Here is a 16671-nt window from a genome sequence, read left to right as displayed (position 1 = left end):
TTGGTGCAGTTACCTTGTCATTAGGAAATTACCACATATTATTCACTGTAACTGGATAAGTAATGATTTGTGTACCGCTTGAATACTTACTGCAACAGATAGCTGGCCAGTGGAGAAAGTGGTTGAGTGTTCATTGGGGCAGTTACCTAGTCATTTGGGAAATTACCACATATTAATTTTCTGTCTGATTTTAGAAAAGGGCACCTTTCTCAGAGTCCCAACTATTGGCTAGAGTAGCTATCTAACGTTCCGTTATACAGTAGCGGTCATGCACGCAAGCATTGAAGTCATTGCATGCTGTTAGTTTATTGTTTTTCTGCTCCGGCCCATATAAGCTGTTAGGACAAGGGCCTCGGATGCAGGGGTGAGGGGTATAGGGGAAGAAGGGGTGTGGCTCATTAGCCAATTTCTACCATACTTGAAAGAAGCTTGGCCACTCTAAGGCCTTTTTGGTAATTTAGAAGTTAAGTCAATATGGAACCACAGAAAAGACATACATTTGTTACAGACCCTCTTCTGTTGTAGGGTACCTTTTTCCAAAATCAGACAGATATATATGAGGATATACAAAGAAAAGAATAAACAAACTTCAGCTGTTGTACAAAAAGCGTTAATTAATTCAAAATAATTACTTGGCCAGTTTCAGAGGCGTTGTAATAATTCGCAGTACTGAAACCATAAGCTGCAAATATATTTCACCATTGCCAAAAAAGCAGCACCTAGCATGGAAAACAGCACAGACGTGACACAAGGTAGGATAAAATCGCCATTAGCCAGAAAAGCTCTTTTTTATTCTATGCATAATATTTAATTTTCTATCACCGATTTTGGTTTGTTCTGTCGCAGTTTAAAAATAAGGTTCAACAACAGTACTGCAGATATTAATATAGGACTTTAAGAAATTTCAAAACTCTGGAGTTTTTTTAATATCACAATAGTTCTTTGGATTTAAATTAATATCAGACCTAGAAAATCAAAAGGAAAAATATTTTGATCTTATTTCATCGTCATCATTATCACATTAAAAGACATTCATAAAAAATTAATTGCTTTGGTATTATGCAAAAAAAGAAATTAAAAAACTCTGGATTTTAACCCAAAAATTTAATAATGGGTTTCGAGAAGTCCACAAGTTTGGCGTTAAAAAAACTGTTGCAATGCACTTTAACAGGAGCTTATCACCCTGACTTTATGGAGTTAGTTTCTAGGCCATAAAAAGTGCTTTAAATTGTGTATTTATGAGCTTGTCGTCGTGTGTTTGTCGTAAAAGGATCCAGAATTGGTGTCAAAGAGGAAAACTGAATAAGTTTCCCATTCTTTAGTAGTAAAGGCATGCTTATACTGCCTTAATTAAAGGCTTTTTGACCTTTTTAAATATCAAGAAAAGTTGAATTCTAAGTTTCACTTTCCGTTTTTTCCCTTTTCTTTGTTTATCCTGAAATCGCCAGACTTTTCCCTAACTACCAAAGTAGTCTTCACGTTCCTGACTAGCATGGCATTTATTGTATCCTTCCTCGGTAACTCGATGGTGATCTATATAATCAGAAAGGATCAGCTATTGAAGTCCACCACATTTCTTCTAATACTCAACATGGCCTGTACTTGGTAACGACTTCCGTGACGTGCCCGCCATTAATCAAGTTCTTGTTTGTTGGATTAGTTTGGATTCCTGGGAAATTTGGAGGTTTGCTATGCAAGCTGAATTTCTATCTCGTTTTGGTCGCTCTCCTAGGCTGTATTTTTAGCCGGGTTTGGATACAAACAGATCGCTTTTTGGCTGTGATCCGACCACTGAAGCACCAACCTTGGTCCAAATTCACAAAGGTTATTATTCCCGCAATATGGCTCGCGGCTATTTTACTTCCCATACACATGTGGCACGAAATTGGCGGTAAAAGTTCCTCGAGTTCAAGACTGAACATCTCAGTCTGCGACGTAGAACAAGTTCCATTAAGTATGGTGATCACGCTGAGCATATGCTTTCTACTTCCATTCACAGTGATGCTAATACTTTACCCAATCATCATCTATCATCTGTGGACAAGGCACGTTCCTGGAGAACTGAGCGCTTTGCAACAACAGAAAGCAAATCGTATGGCACGGAAAATCACCAAAATGATGATTGCTGTTGTACTTTCTTTCTTTATCTGTTGGGCACCGCAATTTATTTTCGTCTGGATACATCCTCTGGCTAGAGAGCTGGCAACCACTTACCCATCTTGTTAATTCCATTTATCCTTTGGCTACAAGCGCTTAACTCTGCCATGAATCCTGTTCTCTATGCGATCTTTAACGAACCTTTTAGACTTGGCTTCAGGAAAGTTATATTTCGTAACATTTTACCGGGACGCAACGCACAAGTCGTGCAAAGTGCACATCAAAACGTTCATCAAAGGTATCAGAATCCAATTCAAAACATAGCACTTGTAAGATTTCATAATAGCGCAGGCCTGCAGAGATAAATTTATGTCTACATCAGTAAAAGGTGCAACCACCGTGTTGAGAGTTCAAGGCCCCGGTGTCCGATTTTTAGGCCCCTGGACTCGAACCGTGCCGTCCCTTGTTTTTTTTTTTAAGTCCGAAGTGTAAATAGTGAACGTGAAGCCATCGAGTTACGAATACAGGCAGTTCTTGCAGTTCTGGAGTGCTGCTATTTAGGCAAAGAAATATTAAATTATTTCACCTTTTTGAAATTTAATTGGTTGATCAAAGGAAGATTTTTGCTTTTCTCTTGTGCACAGAGCTGCGGAACGGATTTAGAGATCGTCTATGTATTACGTAGGGATGCTCTGGAAATAACACGCAGCAGTTCGCAAAACTATATGACAGACTGCCACATTGCGATCGAAGTTCCCCTGAAATGAGGAACCGTCGTTTTATTCCGCGGCTGCTGGACAAGCTGTATCACTTTAGTAGTTAATGGGATAGCTATACCCCACAAAGGCTGCCCGGCGCCTAATCAGCAAGTGATAGGTAAATCGTATTAATAACCTGAAGACGAGACGAGTGCCGGCGAGAAATTCGAAAAACAAAACAAACATGGGAAAACACAATATTTATAACTTTCGCGCCTACCATAGATTTGGCAACCCTTAAAGCTGTATCGCTGCAGTTAAAAGGGATGCTTATGATGTAGAAAACACAGCAGGCAAGGCAAGACAACGCCATCCGAGCCGCCAGAATTTATCCCGCTTTCATCGCGGTAACCGGGCTGAAATGTTCATATGGCAAAATTTTTAGCCCGCTTACCAAGATCCCGGTTGGAAAAACCGAGATCTCGGGAACCGAGCCTGCCCACCCTCTCATATGAACACATCGAAAATTTTACAAAGGATTTAGAGGAGAGGCGGGATCTTGGAAATCGGACCAGCCCGGTCAACCAGGCCCATGTGAAGAGGCCCTAAGCATGGTCTGGCGCTGTAGCAAGGTTTGTAATATATAGATTTAGCCAGGGCTAAAAGCGAAGCTCTGGTTAATAATACTTATAAACAAAAAAAATTAAATCGTGTAATGCTAAACGCGGACAGCAATGAAAATGGCATCAAGATCAATAGATCTAACTAGCAAAAAAACAAATTGCACGTGCAGTACACTTTTTTTCTAATTAGCAAAAAAAACAAATTTGCACGTGCAGCACGCCTTTGTCTTTCTTTGCCGTTGTTTTGCACAACTACAACGCTGTTTTGTAGGGCTAAAACGTCGAACTTCTTAGTTACACATTATTTTTATGGAGGAATTGTCGTATGTGCTTACCCAATATTTTGTCTCTTGTGTTCATCTTCGCTCTTGTTTTTCACTGCCGCTCATTTTCACCTTGCGGGCCGCTAGCATTTCTCATTAGGACCATTTATACGAGGAAAAATAAGACGCGTCTTACATAAGACGCGAACTTATCGTATAAACGGCACATTTCGTCTAAAATAAGACGCGACTTAGCTAAGAAGCGTCTTATTTTAGAACAGCCCTTAACACCTGTTCTTAGATAAGACGCGTCTTAGCTAAGACGAGAAAAACTTCGTATAAATGACCTCCGCGTCTTACATAGGACGCGAACGCATAGTACGCATGCGTTAATTTTTGGCGGGAAAATTATCGCTTGCCCCGCGGTGGATTGGCAGGCCACTGGCGAGGAAAAATTGTTTACAAATTACAACGCGTTTTCGTTTCTGCTTTATTTTTTTCTTCGCTCAAATACAATGAGCAAGCCGTTAAAGGTAAAAAGAAACACTTGGTCCATCGCGAAGGAAAAATATTTTTTGTTATTATGTAAGGAGAAGGCGATAATAGACCTGGACAAATGCGTGACATCTGCTGGTGTAAGTAGACCCTTTTAACTTTAAACTATCACAATTTATAGTTACTAATCAAATTGCTATCTTCGTATTATAAACTTACACTTTAATAGTAAGTTTAAGTATACGGAAGACTAAGATAAGACATGCTCGTATAAATGGTCCAGTTCGCGTCCTATTTAAGACGCGTTTAATTTTCCTCGAGTAAATGGCCCTAATTGTCTCACCGCCGCTTTGAAGTTTCATGTTTTTCTTCCTACAACATTTGTCTCTTTTGTTTTCAATCACTCGCTCTAGCTCTTTTTCTGTTATCCACGTGAGTGTAAACATCAAAAGTAACGTCGAAAAAGACGAGACTTTGTTGTTGTTTTTTCTTTCTAAAAGTCCAGGCGGTCATTCGATTTCTTTCCAAATAAAACCGTGAGTTGCATTTCGGTTTCCATACCTGTTGATTGAATTATTTTACATTGGTATCCCTGTGGTGCGGACGGACACTCGGGCGGTCGGCCAGTCGGCCGGTGTACGGTCACGTGATTACCAAATTTTCTCAGATGGGTGAACTCCGCTACTATAACAAACTAACCGATTGTTTGAAAACGAACCGCTAGCGAAATTAGCAGCCATGTGAGTGAAAAAGGCCGAAGCAGGGTTTTTGCGCCCAATAAGCTAAAAAATCACACAAGCATAAGGAAAGGAAAGGGAAGAAAAAGAAAAAGCAAAGAAGAAAGTGTCAACGTAGAACTTGACGGGGACTAGCACAGTTCTAGTGACAAACCAGAATTCAACTTCTACTAATTTCTCTTCTTTGTTTAATTGCCAATCCTAGTTCATTACCGTTCAAGCTTCAGTTAAAACTCCTTACAGTCTAAGCTAAGTTTCTTGATGATGATGATAATAATAATAATAATAATAACAATAATAATAATAATAATAACAACAACAACAATAATAACAATGATAATAATGATAATGATAATGATAATACCAATTCATACCTTCAGGATGAAAGCAAAGAAATATTGAATGACTGAGAACCTGAGCCCATGCCCCCGCTGAGAAGTTAGAACCTCCGGTGCAGCATAATATAAGTACCACAAGAAAGTGCTGCTTTTTATTCTTTTCTGTTGAATGGATTTTGGTGCCTGTTACAGCTATATGCATGTTAGTTTTCGCACGTGTTTTTCTTTTGTCTCTTCTCAAATTTGCGCCTTTTTCTAGATAGCCATGATACAGCCCAAGCTAGTATGCAAACACAACTCCTTTTTTCAGCAAGGTTGTGCTCTTGGCCCTATTTTGAAAGCAAGGGGTATATTTATTCTGTGGTGATCTCGCAGCTCTCACATTTAACTCACGTGGCCTAAGTTAGCTATGTCTTGAGTTACAAGTCCGGCTGCAACGCTACTAAGCTACTGTACTCAGCTTACGAGTCTTCGAGGGATTTATGGGGAAAACAATAAACAAAACGACTGAAATTAGAGGTTTGAAAAAATCGTCTAAACTTCTTCTATTCTAACGCAAGCAAATTGCAATTTATGTATACAACTGTAAAGCGCAAAATAATGTAAATAATAATGGCGACCGGCAGTGCAGAACTCGTCAGAGAAGGTTCAAGCCCTCTTGATTGTCACTCTGATGGCAACATTTTCGTCTGTCCTTGAAGTTTCGACGCTAAAAACGTGTCCACCGAATAAAGAGTTAAATAAAGGACGAACGGTAAATTAAAAAAGGTGTCCGTTATTAACTTTCTGCGTTAACTTCAATTGTTTGTCTGTGTATTTATGATTGATGAGTACGCGCATTCCTTCTTTGTTTGTATTTGTAATACCGAGGAAAGGTTTCGCATTAATTTCAACAGGGGCACCCAACGTCAATTTTCGGAAAATATCTGTTCGGAAGACGATTTGAGATCTAGAATTTTCGGAACATTTTTTGCAAAATTTCTTGCTTGCCTGCCTCTCCTAGGATTTTCGAACATCTAAAAAATGGCATAATTGCCCATTTTTAACGGATTTTTACCCTAAAAAGGTCACCTAGAATTTTCGGGAGCCTTTTTTCTGGATGAAATTTTCGAAAAGGTAAGTTTTGATCCCTATAATTTTCGGATCCCTAGACTTTCAGCTAGGAAATCCGAACAGATAAAAAATTTTTAGGGGATAAAAATATGCCTATATCTACCGTTTAAATACTAAGATACGTTTAACAATACTACGTTTAGGTGGTTTTGAACTATATTCTCGTTAGGTGCTCCTGATTTCAAGTTTCTACATTTACTTTTCTGTGTTAAATTATATCTAGCTGATCATATCTCTGGTTTAGGAAGTGCGAGATTAAATTAAATTACTATATTAAAAAAACTGTCCTGTAGTTTCAAGACTTCATTAAAAAATACCTCATAGAGAGAGCTATAAATTAAACTCGCCTGACTAGATATGGCAGCTTACATTAAATCATAATTAAATATGAGGAGCCCAATTTTCTCCAAGCTATTTAGCTTCTATTGGGCTTCCTCGCCACTCTATCTATTACAAAAGTTAAGTCACTTAATATTACATTTAATTTTGAACTTTTTTTGGTAGCTTTTCCTGCCCTGTAAATTGTGCAATCTTAGTAATAATATATTGTATATATATTTCATTTTCTTTCTGTAATATTTATTCTATGTGGCAAATTAAAAATAAAATAAAATAAATAAATAAATGATCTTAAAGTTGTTAAATACTTCAGTCATGGAATCCATAAGCAGATTGCTAAGAACCAACGTTTCTCATTAAAGACGCTAGCTGATCATATATATTTATTTTCAACAATATAGATATATATAGATATATATATATATATATATATATATATATATATATATATATATATATATATATATATATATATATATATATATATATATATATATATATATATATATATATATATAATTATACTCCAAGAGCTAGGTTATTTGAACATTTACTGCAACTCTGAGTTTCATGCTTCTTGGGAAGCAATGATCAGGCAACTGCCAGAAATAACGGTTACAATCACAGAAATTTGAAATACAGAATATAATTATTCATAGTTCTAGCTCTGCTATTGAGCACTTTATAGTAGATGAGGATTTCTTTCCACTTTTTTGGTTATATATATATATATATATATATATATATATGTATCTGTCTGATTTTGGAAAAAGGTACCCTACAACAGAAGAGGGTCTGTAACAAATGTATGTCTTTTCTGTGGTTCCATATTGACTTAACTTCTAAATTACCAAAAAGGCCTTAGAGTGGCCAAGCTTCTTTCAAGTATGGCAGAAATTGGCTAATGAGCCACACCCCTTCTCCCCCTATTCCCCTCACCCCTGTATCCGAGGCCCTTGTCCTAACAGCTTATATGGGCCGGAGCAGAAAAACAATAAACTAACAGCATGCAATGACTTCAATGCTTGCGTGCATGACCACTACTGTATAACGGAATGTTAGATAGCTACTCTAGCCAATAGTTGGGACTCTGAGAAAGGTGCCCTTTTCTAAAATCAGACAGAAAATTAATATGTGGTAATTTCCTAATGACAAGGTAACTGCACCAATATGAATGTACTCAACAGCTTTCTCTAATAGCCAGCTATCTGCTGCAGTGAATATTGAAGCAGTACACAAATCATTGCTTATCTGTTAGGGTGAATTAATACGTGGTAATTTCCCAAATGACCAGCTAACTGCACCAATGAATACTCATCCACTTTCTCTAATGGCCACCTATCTGCTGCAGTGAATATTGAAGCAGTACACAAATCATTGCTTATCTGTTGGGGTTAATTAATATGTGGTAATTTCCCAAATGACCAGCTAACTGCACCAATGAATACTCATCCACTTTCTCTAATGGCCACCTATCTGCTGCAGTGAATATTGAAGCAGTATACACATCATTGCTTATCAGCTCTTTTCCAGAGAATCGACTCTAAACCCCTAACAGACCGTATTTACGTCTTTGGATATAGCACTTTCGTTACCAAAACATAAGAACACCAGTTGGTTTAATAAAGAGTAAAATTTTTGATAAGCAAAATTCAAGTCAAATTCACGTGTCTTTCAAGTCAATATAAAGAAAATTGCTAGACCTGCAAACATAGAAAACAAGCTAGTATAAGCCAAAAGGTCGATATGTAAGATCTGAAGTAAAGATAGCCAGCTACTTCGAGGTCTCTGGTGGCATTTCATAAGTTCAAAAGTCATAAGAATTTGGATTTGTGTAATACATGTTCAATAATTATTGAACATGTATTACACAAATCCAATACATGTTAATAATTATTGAACATGTATTACACAAATCCAAATTATTATAACTTTTGAACTCATGAAATGCCACCAGAGACCTCGAAGTAGCTGGCTATCTTTACTTCAGATCTTACATATCGACCTATTAAACCAACTGGTGTTCTTATGTTTTGGTAACCAAAGTGCTATATTCAAAGACGTAAATACGGTCTGTTAGGGGTTTAGAGTCGATTCTCTGTAAAAGAGCAGAATTTTCTGCCTGGATTTGATAAAAGGTACCTCCAGAAATTTTTAGTAACAGTCTCATTTGAGGCTTGTTCAGTACTTGACTATTCTGTTTTTTCTTTAAAAAAAAAAATGATCTTTTCAGTACAAAAATCCCCTTCAAAGCTGCCGTAGATCAAAAAACATGTGTTTAATATGCTGTTTACATCTTCTTCACCCCCCCCCCCCCCCCCCGCAGCTCTCCCCTACCTATCATTTCCGATAATTCTCTCCTTGTCATAAAACACTATTACATTTGAAATCAGCGCGCGGTAGAAGTTGTTTTCCGTGGTCGGTTAATTTGCTAGGTTTTTTTTTGGCCGCCTGCAGCAAAGTTTTCCGGAAGGCATCATTAATCCTTATGAAGGAACAAGTCTCACGATTGGCAAAGTCTGCCGTCGTCCAATATGTTAACCGTATTTCGTCTCATTTTGGCTAAACGGGTGAAAGACTGATCTCGGGCTTGAGACGGAAAGGGATCATATTGCGAGCTTTCATGTGGGCGGTGACGAGTCTCTGGCCTCAAAAAGTAGCTTTCAGGAGTCAAAAGTATTCGGCGAGAGCAAAATTGATGCTGATTTCTGACCAGGCCAGAGACTTAGTAAAAAATTGTTTTGAAGGCCGGCGTCCATGTGTCCCTTTCAAAACGGCTCGTCTACATCCGGGATCTTGAATAAATCGACTGTGTCAGCAAAGTTTACATGTGATGATTTATGTGGAGAAAGCGAGAGTTATTGAGAGAGAGTTATTTGATGATATTTCGCCCGTATTAAGTCTGGAAACATTGTGCCTGGTTGGTTGTGGATAGTTTTATCAGTGCCGCGAACGTGGTTAATTGTGTGATTTCCTGAAGTTGTTAACAGACAGATTTCAGGTATGTCGTGGCGCTTGTGTTATAAGAATATAGTGTACAAGCATGAAAACGCTTTGTAAGTGTTTAGTTGAAGTGATTTTGTCTTGGACAACCGATTGTGGGGTCAAGAAAGGTGGATTCTAGGTCTGTTTTAGTCGGGCATCTCGTTATGAGCCTCATAGTTTAAGAGACTGAAAGGTCATTATTTCTGTGCTTTTAAATGTTGTTCATTTCCTTACAAATCTGTCGCTTTTACCAAGGGCAACTTTTCGTGTGTTGCCAGCGATTAATTCGTCCCTTTTAAGCCCTAACTAGCGACTTTCAACTGCTTTTTATTGACCTCAAGGGTCAAATTTTTAAAACGCACTTGAAATTTCTGGAGGTACCTTTTATCAAATCCAGACAGGTGTATATATATATATATATATATATATTATTTTGTTCTTTTTATTCTTTCCCTTTTTTAGCGGAGCTCGTTGCGCGCGCGAGCGGAGCACCATAACTAAGATAATTTGGTAAACTATCCATCCGAGAAATTTTGGTTATGACGTCAGCGTACGTCCGTCCGTACGGACTTTCCAGGTAGGAGTACGTAGAAACGAATTCCTCCCCTCTCCCCTAGAGAGTTTTGTCTCCTATTGTTTCAAAAGCCTTTAGAAATGATTGACAAATCAGAATCTGTTAACTGACCAAATGTTTTAATTTGTGGATTTTAGGGGCCGACCATTTGACTTTTGCGGGGGTTATGGATGATTGCTTGCAAATAAATTCTTGGGAGAAAAATATCCTGCGCTGAAAAAAATATCGCTCATGACGTACAATGCTGAAAAGAAAAATCTTACACCGTTATATGTCGGGAAAAAAATTTCTAATTCCAGAGAGGTTTGGGAAAGAATTCTTCCAATACAAACTAAATCAGTAAAATCACCCATACCCCACTCCCCCACAAACGCCCAATGGTCATGTCAACCATTTAGGGGGTGGGGGAAGAAACGGATTTGACACCTTTGTAAATGTCGTCCATCAACAAAATGGCTGGCGCGCGATCATGATGTGGTGGTTTTCAAGACTAAAGTTTTGCATTTCAAGATTGAAAATACGCCAATAAAAGATACAAATGGAAAGAGAAAGTTCAAAAGAATGCTCAGTTTCTTTTTTGTGGCCAAACGAAAGCTTTTCGCTATAAAATTGTCTTTCGAGGAATTCAACCTTGTTTTCTACACGGCGGATCGGGGCGCTTGGCTTGTTTTGAACCAACCAAGGCAGCGAGGTTTCTGAAGACACTTAAGGTATATTCCGTACTCTATGATCAAAGAAAAGTTCGTTTTTAAAAATGAATTTTTGTATTTATAAAGGTTTCATGGACGTTTTCTACATTTTGACATCGGCGTGAAAGAAAAACCACAAAATGTGCATTTGAAATTGATTTTTTTACCATGTGCTCGACCGATTTAACTTGCGTGAACGCAACGATTTAACTTGTCTTACGCGAATTACTTTTTACCATTAACGTATGGGTTTTTGAATAAAAATTTTCAAGAAACTAAGTTATTTATGTGTCATTGTTCATTCATAACATTAGCTCAAAAAACGACCATGAGACTACAGATCGTGAGATTTTTAGAAACATTCAGACGGGCCCTTTCTTGAATTAAAATGAAGTGTTGTTTTTGTACATGTTCCGCATTGAATTGCTATTCGGTTTCTCATTCATCACTTGCCACTCAAGAATTTTGCAGTGTGTAGAATTCAAGGATTTCTGCAGTTTTGCAGTGTGCAGTATGCTGCTCTTTTTCCATAACTTGTGCCCTGAATACAGCTGCTGAATACCGCTTGAATTTTACGTTTTCGTTTGTTTTCAGTTGTTTGTTTACGGATTATTATCACTGAAAAAGTGAGCGTATGTAAAAAATGAAAGAGTTCTCCTCTATTCTAAAACGGACAGACTCGCCGGCTTTTCGAGCCCGAGTTTGTCCTTTTTTTTTAAATAAAAAAAAGTTGTAAGTTGCTGTATTAACGTTTATATTTGTAGTGAAAGATTGGATTATTGTTATTAGTAGCGAAAAAAGTTATCGTTTGCTTTCCTATGTCTGTCCTCAGAGAAAATATTATACACCTTACGGTAAAATTTTCTTTCAGATATCGTGAGGTATAAATGTAAAGGCTACACATAACTGTTCGTCCGGGCCCGTTTAAAAGAAAAAAGAAAAGAAGAGAAAATGTAATGGGCTTACGGGAAGACAAAAGTCCTTAAGTCGGCCTGATTTTTCTTTTAGGTCTTCCCTTAAACACAGAAACACCGACCCTAGAAATCGTAACCTGTAAATTGCTGCTACTTAAGAGACCTACAATTTAACAATTTTTTCAATTCAGGTTTGTTTGTGGAATATTTTTTCTTAATCATGTAGCCCCTCTCTCTAAAGGTGTCTGATGCCGAAGCTCTTAGGGATGTGAAGATTTCTTTTTTTCTGGCTTAGAGTTCATGTATACCATAAGTATAGAAAGGGAGGCTTCGCTTTTAGCCCTGGCTAAATCTATATATTATGTGTGTGTGTTCGATCTTGACGTGCATTTGTATTTTTAGAATATTGAATGTAAACAGCGTAAGCTCTCTAGATGAGCCCTTTAGGCTCTTAGGGCAAATATTGCAATAAATATTGTTTATGAAAAAAAAAGTGTTTATATATACACAGTTATACGCACCTTATAACTTCATCTGCGCGTACTCTATTTTGGTAATTTCAAAACAGCTGCTATACATCACGTAACACAAAAGAGTATCGAAAAATGACTGTACAATAAATGTCACAAAATCTATCAAAGAGGTCCCTTCGGGGATTTTCTGTTTTACGTCATCCTAACCATCTCTTACTTGGGGGCGCGAACAAAATAAACGTTACCATTACCCAACGATTCCATGTGGCCCCTGATCAAGTAAATAGAGAATTTTTTTCTGGTATATACTGACTGTATATAGCAACTGTAAGTACTTCTCTAAATATACGCGTCATCCACTAGGACGCAAATGAGTGGTTAACCAACTGAGTGGCTTCAATAACTCAGGTGGTAGAGCAATGCACCGGCATCGCAGAGGTCATGGCTTCGAATTCCGCGCAATTATTTAGCCTATCAATGCCTGGGAGCACCGAAGCAGCAAAAACGAGCCGTCTCAATCACGCTTCAAAATTCTATTGGTCTGAAAGGTTCAAGAAAAGGGGACGTTTGACCTTAACGGAGACTGATCTCATTTGCTGTTTGGTAAAACCTATACAAATTTGTAGTGAAAGTTGCTCTTCCATATTGTTGTGCAGCTGTGATAAAGAGCCAAATTAAGACAGGAAAGTATAAAACATTATGAGTCACCGTAAATGGTTACCATTAGACTTTCGTTTGGTGCGCGGGAAATCATACAACAGAAAAAAGCAAAACAAAACACCATGTTTTCACGTGGCGAGATTTGCAAAGAATTTTATTCCATTTTGAAAAGAACTTGTTACACGAAGTTCTCAGAAAGCGCTTATTAACACACAAATTAGTTCTTTCCATATCTTAGAATCTAATAAGCAAGCTTTGCTTTTGACACATAAAGATCTAGATGCGCAGCCCACATTATGATTATGTAACTAACAAAAAACCAATTTCACAATTTCAATGTAATGATCAATATTGATACCTTGAGTAGTCCCGAATTTAGAACAAAGTTCACATTGAAATGATTAGCCCGTGAATTAGCATTCTCAAGGAAGGGCTTGGCAATCCGGAGGGAGGACGTAAAGTGACTCGTTACCACTCTCCCTGAAGAAATTCAACTCGCTGAACATTGCTTGACAGAAAAAAACTTTGGCTTCTTTATATTCCTCCTCTGAACGGAATTTCTGATCAACAAAACTCTCCAGGCGGCTTCTGTCGCCCGGACGGCGGCTCTTGTTTTCTTTAAACCAGCTATAATAAGCGCTGTTCTCCTGGACACTAGGAAATAGCTCATCAGCCATCCAGCGCCAAAGCATCGTGCATGGTAGCATCGCTATAGCTAGGTATTTAGCATGCTTTTGGCTCACAGTAGTCAGGAAAGACATGTACTCTTGGGCTGCAGTGCCAGGTTGCACGTTTTGAGTATTCTTAAGATGCCAGTCTCTTAGCATCGGCGCCAAGTACTTAGACTCCCAAACAGAAGACTCGTTTTTGTAAAATTGCTCAAATTCACTTTGCCCTTGGTCTCTCATCTTTTCAGCGGCACGGTTGAATGCATTAACTGCATTGTAAAGGTAGGCGATATCTTGAACCATGTATGCGCCGTAGGAATCTGCGTTTAGTGTCGCTGAAACCATGCCTTGAATAAAGACACTTTCTTTCGTGGACTTTCGTATCATCACGCTTCTGCCATTATCAAAAAGGCGCTGGCTAAAGGAATTTTGCACAGCCGATTTTTTGGGATCGCTGTAAGAAATTTCTTTAGGAAGCTCCAATAAGTGCTTGCTCGGCTTCTTGAAGTGCAGTTTTCTGTCTGAAAGGGAAAATACAGTCAGTTAATAGTCTTAAACAAATTATAAAGCAGATTAGCAATGAACTCTTCACGTAAGAACTTAATGACTGCATAATAAACGCACCGACTTTTTGCTTATCGAAAGTGATTTTTGTCCAAGGTGTTTGGAGGGGAGGAAAGTGTTCGAAAGGTCAAAAGGCCAAAACAGTCATGCGTATCACAGTATGATAAAATACTGGGGATATGTTTGATTGCTCTCTCCGAAAACTGCTGATAGTTAACAAATGTAAGTTGATTATTTCCGCCTTTTGTGAAATGTAGCAGGCCTTTGAGTCAGTATAGCATATTGAGTAAATTTCCAAATTTCGGGATGACTTTTTTTCACCGAACAGATATTTTTCGGTGAGCCGCTCAAGTTTTCGTGTACTGTCTTTAGTAAACAGTGTTTTGTTCTACGACATGATCAAACCCAAACACAAATTTGGTGTGTTGTATAAATTTTAGCTGTAAAAAAAAGATACCGAATCTCAAAAAAATTCCTTGATACTCAAGTGAAGAAGTCTGCTTCATCAAGCTTGGTAAAGAATTGATAGAAGATATTTACGTTGTTCCTTAGCTATTAGTTAAAGCTCCTTAGTTAAAGGTTTAAAAGTTTTGTTTCAAAGGGTAGCACTTACTTCTTCCATGGACTTCAGTCGGGAAGAAAACCGTTGCCACCAGGACAGCAACGGCAATCAGGAAAGCGAAAGCGTTTGCTCCTAACATTGTGCCAAGCTTGGAAGTCGGTTAAAAATGCCAAGAACCTAAATACATATCGTTTATGACTACTTGAAAGTCAACTAAGCTGCCCATATAAGGAGAATTACCACATCGTTTTCAAATCAGGGATTAGGCTATCCTTCTTGCGGGTTAACAGCCCTAATTAAAAAATCATTCGAGGAGTGTCAACTTGAAAAGCCATTCAATGGAAAAAAGCTAATCACATTATAATATACAACTCAAACCTTATTTCTTTCTGCGGGACAAAAAGAACGAGAACAAGTTTTCCACTGGGAGGGGTCGGTCTGAAAGAATTGTGTTTATTTCAAAGGGGAGATCCGAAACAGAAAAAAATACATATCGTTTATGACTACTTGAAAGTCAACTAAGCTGCCCATATAAGGAGAATTACCACATCGTTTTCAAATCAGGAATTAGGCTATCCTTCTTGCGGGTTAACAGCCCTAATTAAAAAATCATTCGAGGAGTGTCAACTTGAAGAGCCATTCAATGGAAAAAAGCTAATCACATTATAATATACAACTCAAACCTTATTTCTTTCTGCGGGACAAAAAGAACGAGAACAAGTTTTCCACTGGGAGGGGTCGGTCTGAAAGAATTGTGTTTATTTCAAAGGGGAGATCCGAAACAGAAATAAATACATATCGTTTATGACTACTTGAAAGTCAACTAAGCTGCCCATATAAGGAGAATTACCACATCGTTTTCAAATCAGGGATTAGGCTATCCTTCTTGCGGGTTAACAGCCTAATTAAAAAATTATTCGAGGAGTGTCAACTTGAAAAGCCATTCAATGGAAAAAAGCTAATCAGTTTATAAAACACCGTTCACTTCACTCCCATAACAACGGCGATCGCTTCCAGCCAAGACTAAAGGCAATTAGGGCAATGAAACTCCTTCAGTACAGCTCTACTGCAATACTTTTGATTCTTCTCCCAGGTGACGTCTTTCCTAACCCTGGATGGATAAACTCAAGTTTGCAGAAGCCTGGCTTGAAGATTGGTCATCTGAACATTAGGAGCCTATCTGAACACCTTGATGAACTTAGGATATTTCTACGGGACAATCCTTTCGACGTGTTCTGTCTTAATTAAACTTGGCTAAATAGTTCTTGTCATGACGGCGAGCTAACAGTTAAAGGTTATAATCTCGTCCGGAAAGATCGTAAAGACGACCAGTGTGGCGGGGGCACTGCGATTTAGTATAAATCAAACCTCGTTGCACGGCTAAGAACAGATATAAGTTCGATCGATGTTGAAGCTTTATGGCTTGAATTGACTTTCCCGAAGGAGAGAACAGACAACACCCTACCGAGAATCATTAGACAAGTAGAGATCCTCGGTGAATTCAAAATCAAGCTAAAGCGCCACTTTAAACAGTAACACCTGCGGTACATGTTGTCTTTGTAACTAACTTCATTGTCTAGTTTTAATGTGGTAATGTCTTTGTTTTTGAGCTGTGTCAGGGCTCCATTTAAACCAGCTCTACTAAATTGGATGCCCCTGGATAAATATTGAATTTAAAAAAAAATAAAATAATAAAAATAATATGAAAGAATTGTGTTTATTTCAAAGAGGAGATCCCAAACAGAAAGGAGAAATTTTTAAGGAAAGTTAAAATTTAGGACTGGCATGTTCGAAGAACGAATCCCATATTTCCTACCTTGGAAATCCACGTAGTTATGTTATTACGAAATTACTCAAGTCTCAAGGTCTTAATGGAAAG

General features: G+C 38.0%; 1 protein-coding gene across 1 annotated transcript; it reads right to left on the bottom strand.

The window, feature by feature from the left end:
• Positions 1 to 13123: 13123 nt before the first annotated feature.
• LOC140925196 (uncharacterized) lies at positions 13124 to 14939 on the bottom strand. Its single transcript, XM_073375167.1, has 2 exons — positions 14844 to 14939; positions 13124 to 14187 (listed from the first exon to the last, which is right to left on the bottom strand). Exons 1-2 carry the CDS (start codon positions 14929 to 14931, stop codon positions 13421 to 13423), a joined length of 855 nt encoding a protein of 284 aa, XP_073231268.1. The 5' UTR covers positions 14932 to 14939; the 3' UTR covers positions 13124 to 13420.
• Positions 14940 to 16671: the final 1732 nt, after the last annotated feature.

This window comes from Porites lutea, chromosome 14 (assembly GCF_958299795.1).
Source record: "Porites lutea chromosome 14, jaPorLute2.1, whole genome shotgun sequence".
NCBI lineage: Eukaryota > Metazoa > Cnidaria > Anthozoa > Scleractinia > Poritidae > Porites > Porites lutea.
The sequence above is the reverse complement of the archived record's forward strand: the minus strand, read 5'-3'. Positions and strand labels throughout refer to the sequence as shown.